This window comes from Schistocerca americana, chromosome 8 (assembly GCF_021461395.2).
Source record: "Schistocerca americana isolate TAMUIC-IGC-003095 chromosome 8, iqSchAmer2.1, whole genome shotgun sequence".
Classification (NCBI taxonomy): Eukaryota; Metazoa; Arthropoda; class Insecta; order Orthoptera; family Acrididae; genus Schistocerca; species Schistocerca americana.
In genome coordinates, this window is record NC_060126.1 from 194,892,767 (window position 1) to 194,911,776 (window position 19,010).

General features: G+C 39.9%; 1 protein-coding gene across 5 annotated transcripts in view; it reads left to right on the plus strand.

Annotated features, from left to right (window-relative positions):
- LOC124544656 (inhibitor of nuclear factor kappa-B kinase subunit alpha) overlaps nucleotides 1-19,010 on the plus strand; it is a 177,210-nt gene that overhangs the window by 26,130 nt on the left and 132,070 nt on the right. For all 5 annotated transcript variants that reach the window (XM_047123274.1, XM_047123270.1, XM_047123273.1 and 2 more), the window contains 2 exons: nucleotides 4,631-4,789; nucleotides 18,635-18,750. In XM_047123274.1, the coding sequence (XP_046979230.1) occupies nucleotides 4,631-4,789; nucleotides 18,635-18,750 (275 nt within the window). The remainder of the gene's footprint in view (nucleotides 1-4,630; nucleotides 4,790-18,634; nucleotides 18,751-19,010) is intronic.

A 19,010-nucleotide genomic window follows, 5' to 3' on the forward strand; every position in this document is an offset into this window, starting at 1 on the left:
TAAGTGTCGTAAATTCTGCAAATTTTATATTATGGATGATAGCAGACTTGGGAGTTGAAAATGTCAGAAAGTTGACTTACTTTTCCTATTTTAATTTATTAATGTCTAATGGTGTCATTTTCTGGGGCGCTTATTCATTGAGAAAGAAAATGTTTCTTGCATGGAAGCATGTAATAATGGTGATATGTGGTGAGGGACCCAGACAGTAGCCTCACAGTACATCCTTTAGAAGTTTTTTAAAGAACTGTTTGCAATTCAGAAACAACAGTAACATTCGTAAATATAATAAAGGCAAAATGACTTACTGTATTTGTCACTCAACCTTTATGTGACACAGAAAAAATGAGATATTCAGTTATAAAATCTTTGACCACTGATATAAAATGTGAAGGGTTTCACAGTAAGTTCAAACACTACCTGAAATCACTTCTATTTAAAACACATTGTACTCTAATAGAGGAATTTATGAATGTGCAGTAATTTAAAAATTTAAGTTTGCTTAAGATTAATGCAAAAGGGTCATGTTTTTCACTGAAAAAGTGTATTTCATGATGGGTGGTTAAAAAATATTATCATCTTGAAAAAATCTAGCTGTTATCATGAAACTCGATGATGACATTGGTATTCATCATTCAGTGTGACACATTTTTCCCGTTGATGGGTGACTGGGCAGAGACCTTGGTTGCAGAAGCCTGTATTTTGGCTGCTAAGGAAAAGTTCCACATCAAAATTCACCTTGTTGTCATTGTGTAAGTGATAGCCATGCAATGCTGAAAACTGAGGAAAGAAAAAGGTGTCACGTAATGCAGTGTCAGGAGATGATTGGTAAAGGTGGATGAGGGAGCGGGTGAGTTTAATAGGCCAAAAAAAAAGCAGCATATGCAACTGGAGTGTCCCGTGTGGAATGAATTGGGACATTATCATAGAGTAGAAACACCTCCTGGACAGCTTTCCATAATTCTTTGTCTTGATAATCTCCTGCAACCTCATCAGGGGATTTTGATTGTATGGTCCTGTGACAGTTTGCCCTCTTACAAGCATAATCTGTTAGCTCTGAACCATAGCAATACCAAAAAACACTCAGCATAAAACCTATGACGGTTGGGTCTTTGCCTGTTTCAGTATTGGTGAATCTATGTTTTCACTGCTTGCTTTGATCCTTTGCCTTGGGGTCATACTTATATATGCAGGATGATCAGGCTGCTAAAGATGTCATATAAATTCACCGGACACAGCTGGAACAATTGTGCTGCTGTTTTGTTTTGGCGAACATTTTCAAAAATGTATGAGCAGTTGTGAACCGAGTGAGCAGCTATCTCTGCCATTTTATAGTTGCTGAAAACCAATTCATGATTGCTTCACACATTTTCTGCTACCACCTCGATTACAGTATGCTGGTCTTCAAGCACTAGGACATCAACCTCCTTTGGGATTATTGATTCTTCACAGAGATAGTCTGGCACTGCATTGCTAGTTATTCAGAGTTGTTTCATCACACGGGAAGTATCTACACCACCTAACCACTCCGTCATTTGATAATATATTGTTGCTGTACACTTACACCAACGTAACATGGACTGTTGCAGCATTGTTTCCCTTATGCAGAAAATGAATGACTTAATGTTACTCAACTTTATCAATGGGTTGCACTTTGGCTTCTCTATTAATGTGCTGTGGTGTTGTGGTTCAGTGATTTAATAAATGTTTACTAGGCCTGCAGACATATACCTTCAAAAACACAAAAATTAATTATGTAAATTTAGTTTTGAGGTGGTAATTGAAACTTTACAACTGTTTCTTATAATTGTAAACTGATTTGTTCCACATCATTATGACAGATCACAATTATGATCTGTGGAACCAGTTTCAGTAAAGGTAGTGTGATCTTTTTGATGGTGCAGCTACACTGAACTGAAAGTGTGCAATATGCTGGCACATGACATTTGTAGTAACTGTTTCCTCATTCATATGATTGGAGTGTATAATATGCCACAGTTATGTTTATGTATATACATTTGAGAGGATGTTGATTCAAATCCCTGTCCAACCATGCAGATTTATATTTTCTGTAGTTTCCCTAAATTGCTTAAGGTGAAAGTGCCTGTTGGGGGAGAAACCAATTGTGTGAGGTGATGGGAACCCCATGCTGAAGGGGAGAAACCCAGGAGACGATGCAGGACTCTGAGGATGTGGGCTGAACATTGGCAGCAGACATAATAGAAGACCAAACCAAGGGTGATGCACCCATGGGGGACAAGATGTGGCCAGTGGAACTTATAGAGGGCGGAGTATTGTCAGCATCTGATCACGAAGGGTAGTTCATGAAGAGAACAAGTTGGAGGCATAGGAAGCACATGGATGGGGCCAGTGGAGGAGAATGTTGAATAGACCGGCAGTATGCAGACCAGTGACGAACAGGATGCCAGTTGTGCTGGCACCCGAAGAGGCACCAAGGACAGCGATGAATGTGCTGGTGGTGCTGAAACCTGAAGAGGTGTAAGGGTGCCAGTGACATTGGAACCTGAAGATGTGTTGGTACCAGGCCCGGCAGAGCCAGAGTGGTGCATATGGCACTGGAGCTGGCAGCACCCATGGCACTGGACCGGGTGATACCACAAGAGTGGGTAGTGGGGGCCAGCGCCAATGGGACCAGCAGTGCCAGGACCGAAAGAGCCAGCACTAGTACAGGAGGGTGCCAGGGAAGAGGATGCTGGGCAAAGTTAGAGGAGATAGCACTGGAGGCAAGTATGCTAGAAGCAGAAAGGGCCACAGGTGACCAGGAGAGAAATTTGAAGAAGGAGGTGGTCCAATGTGGAAAGGGCTGCAGGCCATGAATCCAATGTAGTGTCAAACTCCAGAGGTGGTAGGGGCAGTATAGCTGAGTTCTGGGCAGAGGGAGTGTTGGAACAGGTGAGATGGCATCAAAGAAGCTGGATGGTAAGCAGGAAGTGGTGTGCATGATGCAGAAGCTGTGCTGTGCTGTCGGTTGCATGTGGGAGGAGTGTCACCAAACAGCAGAGTCAAGTGAGCAATGCCTTGGGTGAGGCCGTGCCGCTGCTGATCCCCTTACTGAACAAACTACAGGTGCTTGAGTTCTGGTGAGGAAGTATCCTGGTAGGGGGGGGGGGGGGGGAGGGTGGTAAATAAATGAGACCAATGAGCTGAGGCTGGCAGGGTCCATCTGACAAAACAGTGGAGCACGTAACATCCAAAACTGCAACGTCACAAGATGAGTGCAATTAACGGAAAATTGCAGGAAAGGAGAATTGAATAGCTTGAAAGAAACGAGTACCACCCAGTTGGGACACAACAGACAGAGAAACTAATGAGCTACAGTGCTGCAGAACACAAGGGAAGACACAAAAAAGCATAGTAGCCAAAAGTAAACAGCCAACAATAATCGTTGGAGTCCTGAATGTTTGGTAGAATCACAAGAATGGGTACATGAACGCAGAGAAAAAAACTACCTGGTGGGGCACAAGACACTGGGGACAAAGTGCCAGAAGCAAAATAAGTCGCCGTTGAGATGAATGTGGCACAGGAGAAATAAATGTTTACTTCACCATCACTTTAGTACCCTGTTGTATGAAGTTGCACACTACAAGAAGAGAGATGTGTCTAGGTAGTCAACACCAATAGAACTTTATTACTTACACAGAGAATACACAGTAACGTAGGTTCTGAATAGCAACTGACCAGGTTTTGAATGGTTACGTCTGAAAGATTGCCCTGATCTGATGAGAAATTCGACTACTCAGTTCCAGTTCCTGAAGGTACAGTTTGTGAGTACACAGTGTGTCACAGTAGGGAAACACTGCCATAGACAGAGACCATATCAGCCACACTATCAATATCTTTGTTTTGACTGACAAACATTGCACTCTGATGACTAGAAGTCGTTGAAGATCAATGTTGAACTCGCAAAATGAAATTGGATCTCTCACACTCACAAACTAACTGGCGAGATGGTGCGTGGTGTCTTCTAAAACCGTCCAGCAGAGGAACACTGGGAAGTTGTGCTGGCATCACATGGCTTATGAAAGCGGGCTAGTGCAGGCAACCGTGGCACAATGTTGGCTCCACAGCAGCTACTGCAGGCAAGATGAACCACATTTGGGTTGTAGGTGTCGCAACAGGGTGGCAATGCATGGCACTCTGTTGTGTGGCTATTCGGTGGATCATAAGGTGCCAGCCAAGGTGCCACAAATTTCTTTCCTACAGAGAAGGTGGCAGAGTCATCTCACCGTGTAGTCAGCAGCTGTGATGTATGCAACACCTGAGAGTGTGGCAGTTCCTTTGAAAGGGCATGCACAGTTTCTCTTTGTGTCCTTCCACAATCTGCTCTTGTGCTCAGGAGTAGAGTTCTCAAAGTAACCTACAGGAAGCAAGTCCACAGGCTTTTGTAGCTGGAGTTGGTTTAAAAAAAAAAATCTTCTGGTAAATGAAGGTCACCTCATTGCCCTGATGAAGGCAACCACCTACCATAACCAAAACACTGCTACATCATTTTACAAGATGCACTCTACTGACCAGAAAATTTTTATTGTACTGCACAGGAAACTGCATTTTTATGTCATTTCAGAGAAAACATGTTTTCTGCCATACTAATATCATTTTACTTCCAATGCAGGTTTTAAATAAAAGGGAAAACTGTTGTGGGCTGAATGAAGCTGATGTTCGTGCTCTAATTTCTGATGTGAAGAGTGCAATACAATACCTTCACACCATGAAGATTACACACCGAGATTTGAAACCGGAGAATATCGTACTTCAACAAAAGGAAAAAAAGGTATGCAGATGAACTGGAAAAAAATCTTAATATGTTTTATTCGAAGATGGTTAGAATTGTGAAAATTTGTGAAAAGTTTGTCTTAAATAATAAAAATTGACACACACACACACACACACACACACACACACACACACACACACACACATTCATATTCGAATGTACTTTTTGTCTCAGGAAGTAAAGATGTTACAGGTAAAATTTCATATGCGCCTGAGACTTTAAACATCAGGAAGCAGCCCTAACACAATACCAAATTTCAAAACTTTCTGTACACTCTTCTTGACACTGCCGAAACGACAGGACAAGTTATCAGCAACATGTAGAGATGTCCTGTAGTCTGCATATAAAGTAAATCTAATTAAAATGTCACACCACAGCCTCTACAAGCAACCAAGTCCTTACTCCGGAGACTGTGCCATGGGACAATTTTGCATTTCTAACCTTTTAAAGTTACTTTTTTTTACCATCTGAGCAGCTAACATTGTGCTCCCCAAAGATAGGCCATTGGTTTGATGAAACTTGTTATATTGTGCCTCTGATGATTTCATTTCTCTTCAATTCATGCTTTCTGTGTTCAGCAGGTTATAATGTAAAGTGATGGGGCAGTTTACCACAGTGCAACTTCTCCATCATTGCCCAAGATTCTCCTCTGACTTTGTTTCCAGTGATGGAGCACTTATTTATCTTATTACTGTGAAATGAGAAGGATGTCCTGCATGTATTCAATAATTTTCTCTCTTACATACTTCTTTCTTGTAGTGTTTACTGCGCTCGTGTAGTTGGAGCAGATGAGATACTTATTCCTCTTACAAGTCCTCTTCTGCTTCATTACATGGAATAACATGTGTAGCACAGTGTCGTAGGTAATAAATTCGACTGGAAGGCGGACCCCAAAGGCACAACCAGAAAATATTATGAAGCAATTGTAGCACCTAATGAAATATGCATATGTGAACTCAATAGTAAAACTACACTTTTCATTTATAACAGAGAAATATTGTTTGCTTAAAACTCAGGCAAGGAGGTTGAGGAAACACTGGTGACATTCTTTGCTTCTGTTAACATGTTGATGAACAGCCAAACCTCGTATAGGTAACACACTGGAAAACTAGAGCACAGTGTTCTGTATCATAGCGTTCCCTTATACTAACATTCGAGCCACATCTGCAAACATTCATTGCAGTCCTGTTACTGAGAGGCATGACCACCTGTAAAAGCTGATAAGCCATGTATTAGATTTTCTACAACTGCTGCACATTTTTTTCATTTGACTTTAGTAACCTGTTTGAGTGATCACTGCCAAACTATGGCCAAATGGCTAGTTTAATCACCCAGTTGGTAGAGCATGCCGTTTACTACATGTTAAAATTTAATAGCTTTTTCACAGCCTGTGCTAGTGAAGATAATACAAAAGCTCTGTTATGGTAGCAGTGAAGCTGCAGGTATCATTGGACATCGCTTATTTTCACTCCCAAATTTCCTTACTGGTGAATCACTGTTATATTAAACTCCAGTAAAAAGTAAAACTGCTCTCAACCCAAAGGGTGGTATGAAATTCTACTTTGTTAGGTATGACCCAGTTGTAGTTGTGTCCTTGCCTTTCCTTGACTTTTGGGTGAGCTACGTTTTTTGCCAGAACTTAGAACCACTGCGCAACTGTGCATTTTTCACTTTAACAGATAACTGCCAGATATGAAAGAAGCTATAAGTGACAGAAAAAAAGTATATCAACTGAGTATTGAGCCCCAAACCTGTATATTTGCAGACCATTCAATCACTGAGCCACATTAATTTCATTAACAAATCTGAAATTTCAGGCGGAACTATTTACTGTGAAAACCCCATATGATGATCTGCAGCCTGATGTTAGTTTATGTTTCAGATCTACTGTTCTACTATGAACAACACAGCTTTACATCAGCAACTAAATGCAAGATTTGATTTCATGATTTACTAAAAATCAATAATAGCAGTGGTATGAACAACACATACCAAAACAAGTGTGTATTGGAGTAGTAAGCAGAAAGTAACAGCTGTAATGCATAAATTTATAAGAAATAGATGGAGTTTTTGTGCAATTGGTTATGGAGGATTATATTGTGAGTCATCAATTGTCATATACAGTGATTAAACTGTGGAAATTTATCATATTTTTTTAAAGAGATTACACAGCAAAATATGTGTTGATTTTAATGGAAGAATTGCTTGGGCATAGTTAATAATAATTGGAACTGGGAATCACATGCCAAACCTAAAATCAGAGGTTAGCATAAGCAACCTAAGAAAATCCAGGGTGTACATAAAGTCCAGGAACACTTTCTATTATTTATTTCACAAGAACCAAACATTGCACAGATATCATACATCTGTCATTTTGAAGGGAAACCCTGAAAGTTTTTGTATCATGTATACCGCCACAGCGTAGTTTGGTAATTTGCTGATAGTCAGCACTAGTCGCAAACATGGTGAGTTCAGGTGCGGAGCGAGATTTCTGTGTGTTGGAGTTCGACAAAAACAAGTGTGCTACAGCTGTTCAATGGATGTTTAGAACCAAGTACGTTAAGAAGCCACCAACAAAGAAGGCCATTTACCACTGGCACAACAAATTCGTTATGACGGGTACAAATCCGTTATGACGGGTTGCTTGTGCCTGGCAAAGAGAAGCGGACGTCCCAGAGTGAGCGAAGTGAATGTGGCACGCATACAGGACACATTCATAAGGAGTCCAAAGAAATCAGTGCATTGCGTATCCCATGAACTCCAAGTGGCTCCAATGGCAGTGTGGAAAATCCTGCGACAGAAGCTGTCTATGAAACCATTCGAGCTAGTGCAGAAGTCAGTGATGAAGACAAAGACAAGCGTTTTGAGTTTTGTTCACAGTTGCAACAATTGAATGAGGATGGAGATGGCATTGTTGATCACTTAATTTTTAGCGACTAAGCCTTTTTTTTCACACTAATGGGAAAGTGAACAGGCATAATTTCGAAGCTTGGGTACAAAGCATCCACATGAATGCATTGAATTTGACCATGATTCCCCAAAGGGAAATGTTTTTTGTGCCTTGTCACATCGAAAACTGTACAGACCATTCTCCTTCACTGAGAGCACCGTCACTGGATATTCCTACATGGACATGTTGCAATGGATGATGCCTCAGATGCAATCAGACTCTCTGTTCATCTCCCAGCAGGATGGGGCAACACCCCATTTTCGTCGTGAAGTTCGTGGGTACCTGAACACGGAGCTGCCACATCGATGGATCAACCGTGCTACAGAAGGGGACAGCTGTTTCATGAAATGGCCACCCAATCACCACATCTCACTCCATGTGACTTTCTTCAGTGGGGACACATTAAAGATCTGGTGTATGTACCACCTCTACCACATGATGTAGAAGAGCTCTGGGAGAGAATACGGGAAGCGACTGCCACAGTCGACGATGCCATGCTGGGATGGGTATGGCAAGAATTCTATTACTGTTTTGACGTCTGCCGAGTCACTCATGGTTCGCATGTCAAATGTTCGTAAAAATACTTTCAGAGTGTCTCTTCAAAATGCAATATGTATGATATCTGTACAGTGTTTAGTTCTTATGCAATAGATCATTGAAAGTGTTCCCAGACTTAATGTAACCCTGTACACAAATAAAAAAAAAAAGTTTTGCATCACTGCGGTTCCCAGAACTCCTGAAGATAGACGTTGACTGTGAATATTATATCACAGACACAGTCCCTTTGACTGTACAGAAATGTCACTAAACCCACCCAAAGATGTAATCAACCATGCATGAGCAGCGCCTATTAGATGGAGGGGGTCCAACAGCCGATCAGTTCCAGTCATTCCACCAGGGAGGAGGTACTCAGCTCGTGTTGCCTGTAGTTCAACCGTGCCTAGATGGTCAGTACCGCGGTTTGATCATGTCCGCATTGTTACTTTGTGCCATGAAGGGCTCGCAACAAGGGAAGTGTCCAGGCGTCTCAGAGTGAACCAAAGCGATGTTGTTCAGACAAGGAGGAGATACAGAGAGAGAGGAACTGTTGATGACGTGCCTTGCTCAGGCCGCCCAAGGGTTACTACTGCAGTGGATGGCTGGTACCTATGGATTATGGCTTTGAGAAACCCTGACAGCAATGGCACCATATTGAATGGTGCTTTTCATGCAGCCACAGGGCATTGTCATGACTCAAACTGTGCGCAATAGGCTGCATGATGTGCAACTTCACTCCCATCGTCCGTGGGTAGGTCCATCTTTGCAACTACGACACCATGCAGCGTGGTACAGATGGGCCCAACAACATGCTGCATGGACCACTCAGGATTGGCATCATATTCTCTTAACTGATGAGTGTCATATTTGCCTTCAACCAGACAATTGTCGGAGAGTATAAGTTCCAGAACTCTCAGAACCAAGGTGATGCAAAACTTTTTTTTGATGTGTGTATAATACTCAGTACTTTTTAAAATGTCAGTTCCAATAAAATTTAACAGGAGGCAACTCAGTCAGGCTGAATGCCTTAGACACACTGTCCAGTGAATGTAGCAAGGTAGAGGTTCCCTGATACTTTGGGGTGGCATTATGTGGGGCCGACATAGGCACCTGGTGGTCATGGAAGGCGCCGTAAAGGCTGTACGAAACGTGAATGCCATTCTTCGATCGATAGTGCAACAATATCGGCAGCATATTGGCGAGGCATTTGTCTTCATGGATGACAATTCATGCACACCTTGTGAATGAATGACTTCCTTCAGGATAACATCACTCGACTAAAGTGGCCAGCATGTTCTTGAGACATGAACACTATCAAACATGCCTGGGATAGATTGAAAAGGGCTGTTTATGGATGGCATGACCCACCAACCACTCTGAGGGATCTGCGCTGAAGTGTCGTTGAGGAGAGGAACAATCTGGACCAACAGTGCCTTGATGAACTTGTGGATCGTATGCCATGATTAATACAGGCATGCATCAATGCAAGAGGATGTGCTACAGGGTATTAGGGGTACCAGTGTGTACAGCAATTTGGACCACCACCTCTGAAGGTCTTGCTGTATGGTGGTACAACACGCAACGTGTGGTTTTGATGAGTAATAAAAAGGGCAGAAATGATGTTTATGTTGATCTATATTCCAATTTTCTGTATAGGTTCCGGAGCTCTCAGAACCGAGGTGATGCAAAACTTTTTTTGATGTGTGTATAATACTCAGCACTTTTTTTAAATGTCAGTTCCAATAAAATTTAACTGATTGCTTAAGATGCTTTGGAAATATAGGGTGTCTCACGAAAGATGCTCAGGAGATGTCTGTGCATCACATGGCATGGCCAAAGGCCCCTGTCACTGCATCCGCTGGCCACCGCCACATCCAAATCTTGGACTGTAATCTGCCAATTATCAGCTGTGTGTGCACTTCTCTGAGTTAAGCATAAACAATGTTGCCATCAGATTAACTTGAGCTTACCTTTACTTACTGTAGGTGCTCAGAGTGATGTCTCTCTGTGGTAACAGCAGCCTGACATGTGAACATATTTGTAAACACTCGACAAATTTTGGCTGCCGAAATCAGGAAAATGACTAGCCAAACCTTGTCTTCCAATTCTTTGAGTGTATGGGGCTTGGTTATATACACCTTGTCTTTTAACATCCCGCAAAGATAAAAATCACACAGATTTAGATCTGAGGAATGAGGAGGCCAGTCAACTTTTGTATTATCAAAAACACTCTGTATTGCTGTCATAAAAGCCTTAGCGATGTGTAGCCTTGCATTGTTCTGCATGAAATAACATTACAGCTTTTTGTTAGGTGTTAATTCTAAAAAAAAGAAACCGGGGGGGGGGGGGGGGGGGGATGTATTGTTCACCTATCTGTTAGAGCATATTGTTTCATGAAAAAGATAGGTCCAGTAATTCGGCTTGCACTAATTGCACACCACACTCCTGTTTTCACATCAAGCAGAGATTTTTGGTGTAATTCATGTGGATTTTTGGAGTTCCTGTGTCAATTATTCTGAAAATTTACGTATCCTGAGAAGTATAGCCATGCTTCATCAGACTGTAACAGCCAATTACAATAACAGTGTCAAGCAACAGTATCTGAGTTCCTCAGTTGGTGCACTACCATTATAAGTATGGTTTCAATTTCAGTTTGTGCACAGCTCTGTGAGCAAATGCTATTGACACACCAGTCTGAAGTGCAAACAGCACAGAGATTTTCTCGGACTTCTTTCCATGGCTTCCTCTAGCTCACCTACTTTATTTTCAATTAAAACACTAGGTTCTCTAGGCCTTTGTTTGTGCAACACAGATCCATTCTCGTGAAATTTCTTCACTAATCTTTGCATCTACGAATCATTGGGAATGTGAATAGCAGGAAATTTTGGTATGAATTCAAGCTGACATTCCACATATGATTCTGTTTTTGCATAGTTCAGTACAAGAAACATTCATTGAGCCTTGGTGTATATCATACCAAAAGGAAACTCGACAGGAAACTTAAAACAAAACACCTGAACACTCAGTCGTACATTATAGATGACAACCGGGCCCAGCAACATCAAACAAGTGCAGAAAGTGCCGGACTTGGCACAGTTACAGTAATGATGTCCAGCAACAATATTTGAAGGAATTAAAGTGGACACAAAAAAAAAAAAAAACACCACCAGTACACTCAGTCACACAGTGTGGAGAGCAGGTGCAAACTTTTGGTGTCGAAGAACTGTGCATAGCGACAAGTGGCAGACACAGGGACAATAGACAGCCAACACACCTCGTGACCTGTGGATCCCTCCCTAGTGTCTTTTGTGACACACACGTCATATGAAAAGAGGCTAGTCTGGCTAACATTCAAGCCTGTCACAAATGGACTTTCCAATACACACTGCTACAGGTCTTTATAGAAACACCATTGGTGGTAGCAAACTTTGGAGTTGATAATATCAAAGAGTTGATTTACTTTTCCTATTTTTATTTACTAATGACGTGTGGCATAATATTCTAGGGCAAAACTTCTATGAGGAAGAAAATGTTTCTACATCTGCATCTGTACTCAACAAACCAGCACAAAGTGCATGCAAGAGGGTGCGTTTCATTGTACTAGTTACTAGGATTCAGACAAACCATTGACCATTCATGTTGTCCTTCTCTGTATACACCCAATATCTCCTGTTAATCGCCGGCCGGAGGGGCCATGCGGTTCTAGGTGCTACAGTCGCAGGTTCGAATCCTGCCTCGGGCATGGATGTGTGTGATGTCCTTAGGTTAGTTAGGTTTAATTAGTTCTAAGTTCTAGGTGACTGATGACCTCAGAAGTTAAGTCGCATAGTGCTCAGAGCCATTTTGAACCCTGTTAATCCTATATGGTATGGGTCCCATACACTTGAGCAATATCCTACAATGGGTCGCATGAGTGATTTGTTAGAAATCTCCTTAGTAGATTGATTGCACTTCCCCGGTATGAAGTCTACCACCTGCTTTACTCACAACTGAGCCTGTGTGATAAAGCCATTTCATATCCATACAAAGAATTACACGTAGGTTCTTTTGTGTGAGTTGAGCAGTTCCAGCAGTGATTCATTGACATTATAATCACAGCATTCTACAGTATTTTCATTTTGTGAAGTGCAGAATTTTACATTTCTGAACATTTAAAACAAGTTGCCAGTCTTCTCACCACTTTGAAATCCTATAAATATCTGACAGAATATTTATGCAGCTTCCTTCAGACAGTGCTTCATTATAGGTAACTCATCATTTGCAAAAAGCTCGATTTTACTATTAACGTTGTCTGCGAGGTTATTAATGTATAACATGAGCAGTGAGGGCCCAATACACTTCTCTGGGGCACACCCAAAGTTACTTCTACATCTGTTCCACAGAAATGTGTAGTAAGAATTTGTGTTGTCTGCTCTTGTAGACAACTGTGACATCACCGTAGAGACATTCTGATGGAGCATAAGTTTTTGTGTATCTGCATTTTCAAATGGTATTATTTTTGAGTGTGCAAAGTATTATGGTCTGTTATGTGCTTGCTACTTTTCTAGCGAATATTGTTTTGCTTGACAAATGTTGAAACAGTATTGGCCACTAAACTCTAGATTTTGGCCATTGTATCTTGAAAAATGTTACTGTTTAATGCACTTGGGTATCAGTGCAAGCAGTAGGATATAATAAGTGTTGGTACTGTGATGGTAAGCTTAGAACATGTTCTGAGTATTGCATATGGGATTTGAAAAAATATGTTGCTAGGCCTATCTCTGAGGAATATATTGAAACCAAGCAGTAAATATCTCAATGGCTTGGAGATAAAATTCATAATTCCTTAGCATGTTATAGTAGTGTAGGTGGAAAGGTACAAATTAACTACTTAATTACTTTAACAGGCATAAACAGACACTTCTCTAAGTATAGTAAAATCTCTCTCTCTCTCTCTCTCTCTCTCTCTCTCTCTCTCTGTGTGTGTGTGTGTGTGTGTGTGTGTGTGTGTGTGTGTGTGTTAAATGCGAAGTTTTGGTTCTTATTAATAGTGTATTACTGAGAATCTGTAAGCACATACTGACTATCTACTTTTATGTATTGGTTATTAAAGAAAGAAACTGTTGCTTGTGTGTGAGATTTGTGTTAAAAAAGTGCATTAACAACTTGAACAGTCATTTTTCGGAAACAGAAGAGTTGACTGGACAGTTAAAAGCGATGGAGAGAGATGTGTAATTAAATTATAATTTATTGCTGAAGTTGGTCTCTGCTTCTGTTCATCTTGGGGCAGATTTTATTTCCTAAAATGTGACACTTTAATTTAAAATACAACTTTATTATGGTTACTGAAAACTGGTCTGAATTCCGCTAACTGTGAGACTGAAACACAAGTGCAGGTTTTTAATTTATTAATGCAACTGCGAGTGAGCTAAGATTTCACAAATCAAATTTATTGAGCTCACAACACATGTTATTGGTTTCTGGTGATCAACACGAGCTATTATGCAGCAGTAAATGATATGACTAGAGCCACATTGGTGGATAAAAATGCACCATAAATTTAATAAATTAATAAACTAACTGGCGAACAGCAGGCTGTTCACAGCTACAAATTATGATAAAATATTGTCACTCAGGGCTAGCTGACACACTGATGTATTGTCCTGCTCTTTGATTAGATATGGAATTCAAATAATGATTACACTAACTGCTGCGGCACACTGCAAAATTATGAGAGCCCAAACTGATCCCAAATAATCTGTGACTGCACCATAAACTAAGTCAAAGACTGCACAATATCCATCCTAGTTCACACAAAATGCAGCATATGTTCAGACACCTAAGTCACAGCTAAACCACTCCTCGAAACAATCATCTCTGACCTCACACTTACTAAGCTGCGACTGAAAGACAGACAGACCCCTACAGACAAACTATCACTTACGGACGTGTTATGAGGAACCTGGCTGCAGCCCTTGCAAAGCCTAGGTCACCCCCTCCAAGTACTAACCCCTTCTCTCATTCTTATCATCTCCCTCCCATGAAAAGTGGTCCCAGTGATGTCATGCAAGTCCTTCATGTGATCACTAATCCCTTCTCAAATTCTCAGCGTCTCCCTCCTGTGAAAAGTGCTCCCAGTGACATCACGCAAGTCCCTCATGTGATCAGCAATATTTACAACTTTTTATACATATATTTAATTGAAATTCTGCCCGTAAATCTGAGTTTAATTATTTGAAGTTTGAACTTTCTTTGGCGAAAATTGTTTATGGTCTTGGCATCTGTGTTATTTAGCTTACAATTGCAGATTTTGTCTCATCTTTTCATTGCTGTAGTCAAAATTTATGTATGTTTGGTAGAATTCAAACTGTGGGCCAAACTATGTAAATTTAGCATCAAACAATAAAAATGATAAATAAAAAATAATAATCTTGTGATCTAAATTGTGTGTAGTTACTAGTACTTGCTTCCAACACATACTGTCATGCTGCCAGTGTATCTGTCTTTGTCCAAGTTAAGCTGAATTTCATTAATTTCCAATTAAATTGATTCATCTTAATTACTAGTGTTATGGATAACGTGATTATTTTAATTGATGTGTCTCATCAAAAGCAACAAGCGTATTGCTCAGCCTCTGTGGACATTATGTATAAATTATCAAGTCCACACATTGTAGCTAAACTTTTTTATCTATGTAACTTCTTTTCCATATAGCACTCAGGCGATATCTTTATTTCATTAGATGCATAATTAAACCATCTTTTGTATAATGCTTTGTGTGTCTCAGTACATAGTATAGTTTGCACTTCATGTGTGTAAATATGAACAGTACTTTTATACTCCGTAGCTGCAACAGCTTGCTAATGTCACGGGTTTGCTTAAAACCCACAAGTGCTTTGTCTGAAACTATGCGCACAGACTTTGTGATGACCAAGCGGGCCCACTGCTGTAAAGCTTCCAGCAAAGCACAATAGGTCCTCGACCAGTAGACAGAAAGAAGCATGGGGCATGCTCTTCCTCTTTTGTGCTGTGCAGGCATGTAATTCAAATACTGCTATCGGCTAAATTGCATTCCGATAGGCCTACACAGATATGCGTTTCAAGCTGTTATGGGCGCAGCTTTGTTTGTGAGAGATGAGGAAACTGAGGACCTCAAGAAACACTAAAGACAATGAAGTCTGATTCATAGAAAAAATGATTGCATATATGAAACAAGTTAAGGTTGAGGGCAATGCCGTCACACTAGAGCTGGTACTATGTATATTCAGAAAGGAAAAACATCTTAGATGGGGCACAGAAGATAACATCAAGGCTAAGGGCTCTATCTCTGAAAGCATACAATTATTTGAGATGACAGAAGTAAACTTTGCCATACTGTTCAGAACTCCAAAAATAGATTAAGCTACTTCAGTGTACCTTGCAAATTTTAGAAGAGGCTGCAAACTTAATTGGTGCTACAACAGAATTAATTAAAACCTTCAAGCAGGTATAAGTTCTTACCTTCAGTGAAATAATTTTGAGAGTCGAATATGTTTGATTCATCTGATGCGAACTTGGTCTGTGTCAAAATCGTCAGGACGAAAATCTTCAGGTGGTGATAATCCTTGTCTTAATTGATGCACGGAAGCAGTCAGTATATCATGACTTCGACATGATGATAACTTACAAGCTCACAGAATAAATAATAAAAGAAACAAAAGAAGCTGGACTCCACATTGTAGCTGTTGCTTGCTACGTGGGGCCAAAAAACTGACAGTATGGAAGTAACTTGTACAAAAAAAAAAGTTTTTCAAATCTTTGTGTACCCTGCGTGCTGTAACAGGAATTTAATGGTTTTACATGACATTGCGAAGGCCTTGGTTTGTGCGATGGAATGACTATGGCAAAGGAAGTAATACATGAGCTGCTGGATAATCAGAAAGGTGATCTTCAATTACTTATTGTGTATTAATGGTGCACCTGAATGTTACTGCATGTGTAAACCAAAATGTGAGATCATTTACAAAGTTACTTTCACACTGCATGACACAAACTGTAAAGTACATACCGAAAAGAGAAACTGAAAGTAACGATGTTGATCTGTAAATGATACATTCAAGATGTTGCATTTGAGATATTTCCCGAGAATCAGAAAATTTTTTAGAAGATTTTTGAAAGTTTTTTCCATGTATGCGTATAGGAAGAACGGGGTGTTTCCCACCGTTTTGTATAGGACGGCTCATTGATCTCACTAGTGATATAAGAAACATGAGAGAGACACACATGTTGACTCTTGGACTGAACCAAGATGTCACATAGACTTACTATTTCCACATTCCACTGCAGTTCTAAACTGTTCCAGTCAATACAGGTTACAAAAATGCCCTTTACAGTCATACATTGAGGTAGATGTGAAATCATCATACAATACTACTGAAGAAGAAAACAAAGAAAACTTGCTTGTGAATATTGGCTTCAAAAGTTTAAAATGTCCTATGTGCCTTATAATGTATTAAAATATCTGGCATGTTACATTGCTTTCAAATGCGTGTACATTGACAGTTCACAGATAGATAAAACATTAAACCGTATGTTTGCTACAAAAGATTGGATTGCTGTGATTTTGTGAAGGTGGTCTGTCATCTCCATTGCCTGACTGGCAGACTCAGTGGCAGAAGTTGGAAATGTTTTCTCCAGTTTCCAAAGAGAAATAATTTTGAAGTGCAAAAAGATGATGGAAGCACTGACATTCATCATGCAATCTCATTTCAACCAAAAATGACATTTCCCTTTATCTGAGGACAAGAATTTGTGATAATTATTGTAAATAGTAAAGATACACAACTAAGAGGGATGCTAAAGCTGACTGTGCAGTTTTCTTCTGTTTGATCTGTTTCCATTTTTAGCCCTGAACTGTGTAATGCCTTCAAATTCAGCAGTTAGCAGTCATTTGAAAATGCACCAGAGCAGAGAGCATGATTTCTTCACTATCCATGCAAGAAAATACCCAGGAACAATGTTGCAGTCACCACTTAGTGCATAGGAGAATGTAAGTTATTGACACTGCTGTCCATCCAGTGACATCAAGGAATGCTGGACAATAGTAGCGTGTTAGCCTGGGTCTGACCTATCTGTTAAATTTCTACCTACCTAAGGGCATCCTGACAATTGCTGCACAATGCATATGCTCTCTTATGAAGTCTGATGTCAACAGTAAATCACAGTTTTAAAACAACAGTCACATTCGTAAACATAAAATCTTCTTTAAATTGTGCTCCACAGCTTTTATATGTTGATCATTTTCTTCATGTAGGGTACCTCAGCCATATATTTATTAAGGATAATTTGAAGTTTTCCACCTCAGTCATTTTTCACAAGTATTTAATTAATTACTTTGTGAATGATTGGCCAATTTGTGCCATGCAGCCCATTTTTAAGTGCAGTAGATTAGAAGTGTTGTACAGTCGTCCTGTTATGAAATGGTGGATGTAGCTGATAGAAAAGTGAACACATAATGTGCCTGTTATAGGACACTATATATGTTCACTGTCATTATTCAACAGCAAGATGACTATTACTGGACACAAAAAGCTTTCTGGTTTTAATTCTGGCATACGCCATGTGCTCACTTTCAGACCAGCTATATATGGCGTTTGACGACGGGATAACTGTAGAATACTTCAATACCTACTGCACTTGAAAATAAGTTGTAAGGCCGAAATTGACCAATTGTGCAAAATGTAATAAAGCGGATACTTGGGATAAACAGGTGATGTGAAAAACTCCAAACATGTCCTTTAACTTCTATATGTTGAATGAAAGACAGTTTTTATATACAATTAAGTACTGTTAAATAAAAAATTCTGCTGCAATTAGTTAGGATTTTGTGTTGAGATCTGGCAGATGTTACAGCTCAAATTGGTATGCTGTTCCTTTAAAGATTCACTGCTCTTGTCAGTTGTCCAAATATGGACTTCAAAATTAAGAATTAATTATGGTTTACTTGTTTAAGATCATTTTCTCTGTGATTTTCCTTTTAAGAGGAAAGCTACTATAATACTGAGACTATTTTAACTGTGGCACAAGTATGGTGATGGAATTTTAACAGTATGCCTCAATAAGTTAAGGATGGTTGTAGTATACTGTTCTGTTGGAAATTCAGAAATAAGTATCACATTTAAAAACTCTGTCTGCATGATTGTGCTAGTAAACAACTGGCAATATTTTGTTACATTTGTGATGTTGCATTTCCTGTTGTTTATTGACCTGGCAAAGGTAAATCCATTATATGACTGTTAGATTAATCAGTTGCAAAATGCGTGTTTAGTCCAACCTGAAGTGACTGTATTTGGGTCTCATTATTACTACTGCTTTATTATTATTATGTCCTTTTTCAGATTGTCTATAAGCTGATTGACTTGGGGTATGCCAAAGAGCTTGAACAAAGCAGCTTATGTACTTCTTTCGTTGGCACCCTACAGTATCTGGCCCCTGAGCTCTTCACAAACAAGCCGTAAGTTTTTTTCTAGATACACTGCAGTTCGTTTACATGCTTTGTGTGCAGGTCAAAACTTTTGCTACATGCTAACATTAGTATTATACTTTTCCAGGTTTTGTAGTGTCAGACATTTATTTATAGATTTCTGTTTTCTAAATTCTAAATCTGTGTCATTTGTGGGATTCAGATAAATGTTGCTTCCAAAATATGTATAATAACTATATGGCATCACTTATTGGACAGTAAAACTTTTGTGCTCTGCAGTCAGTGAGAGC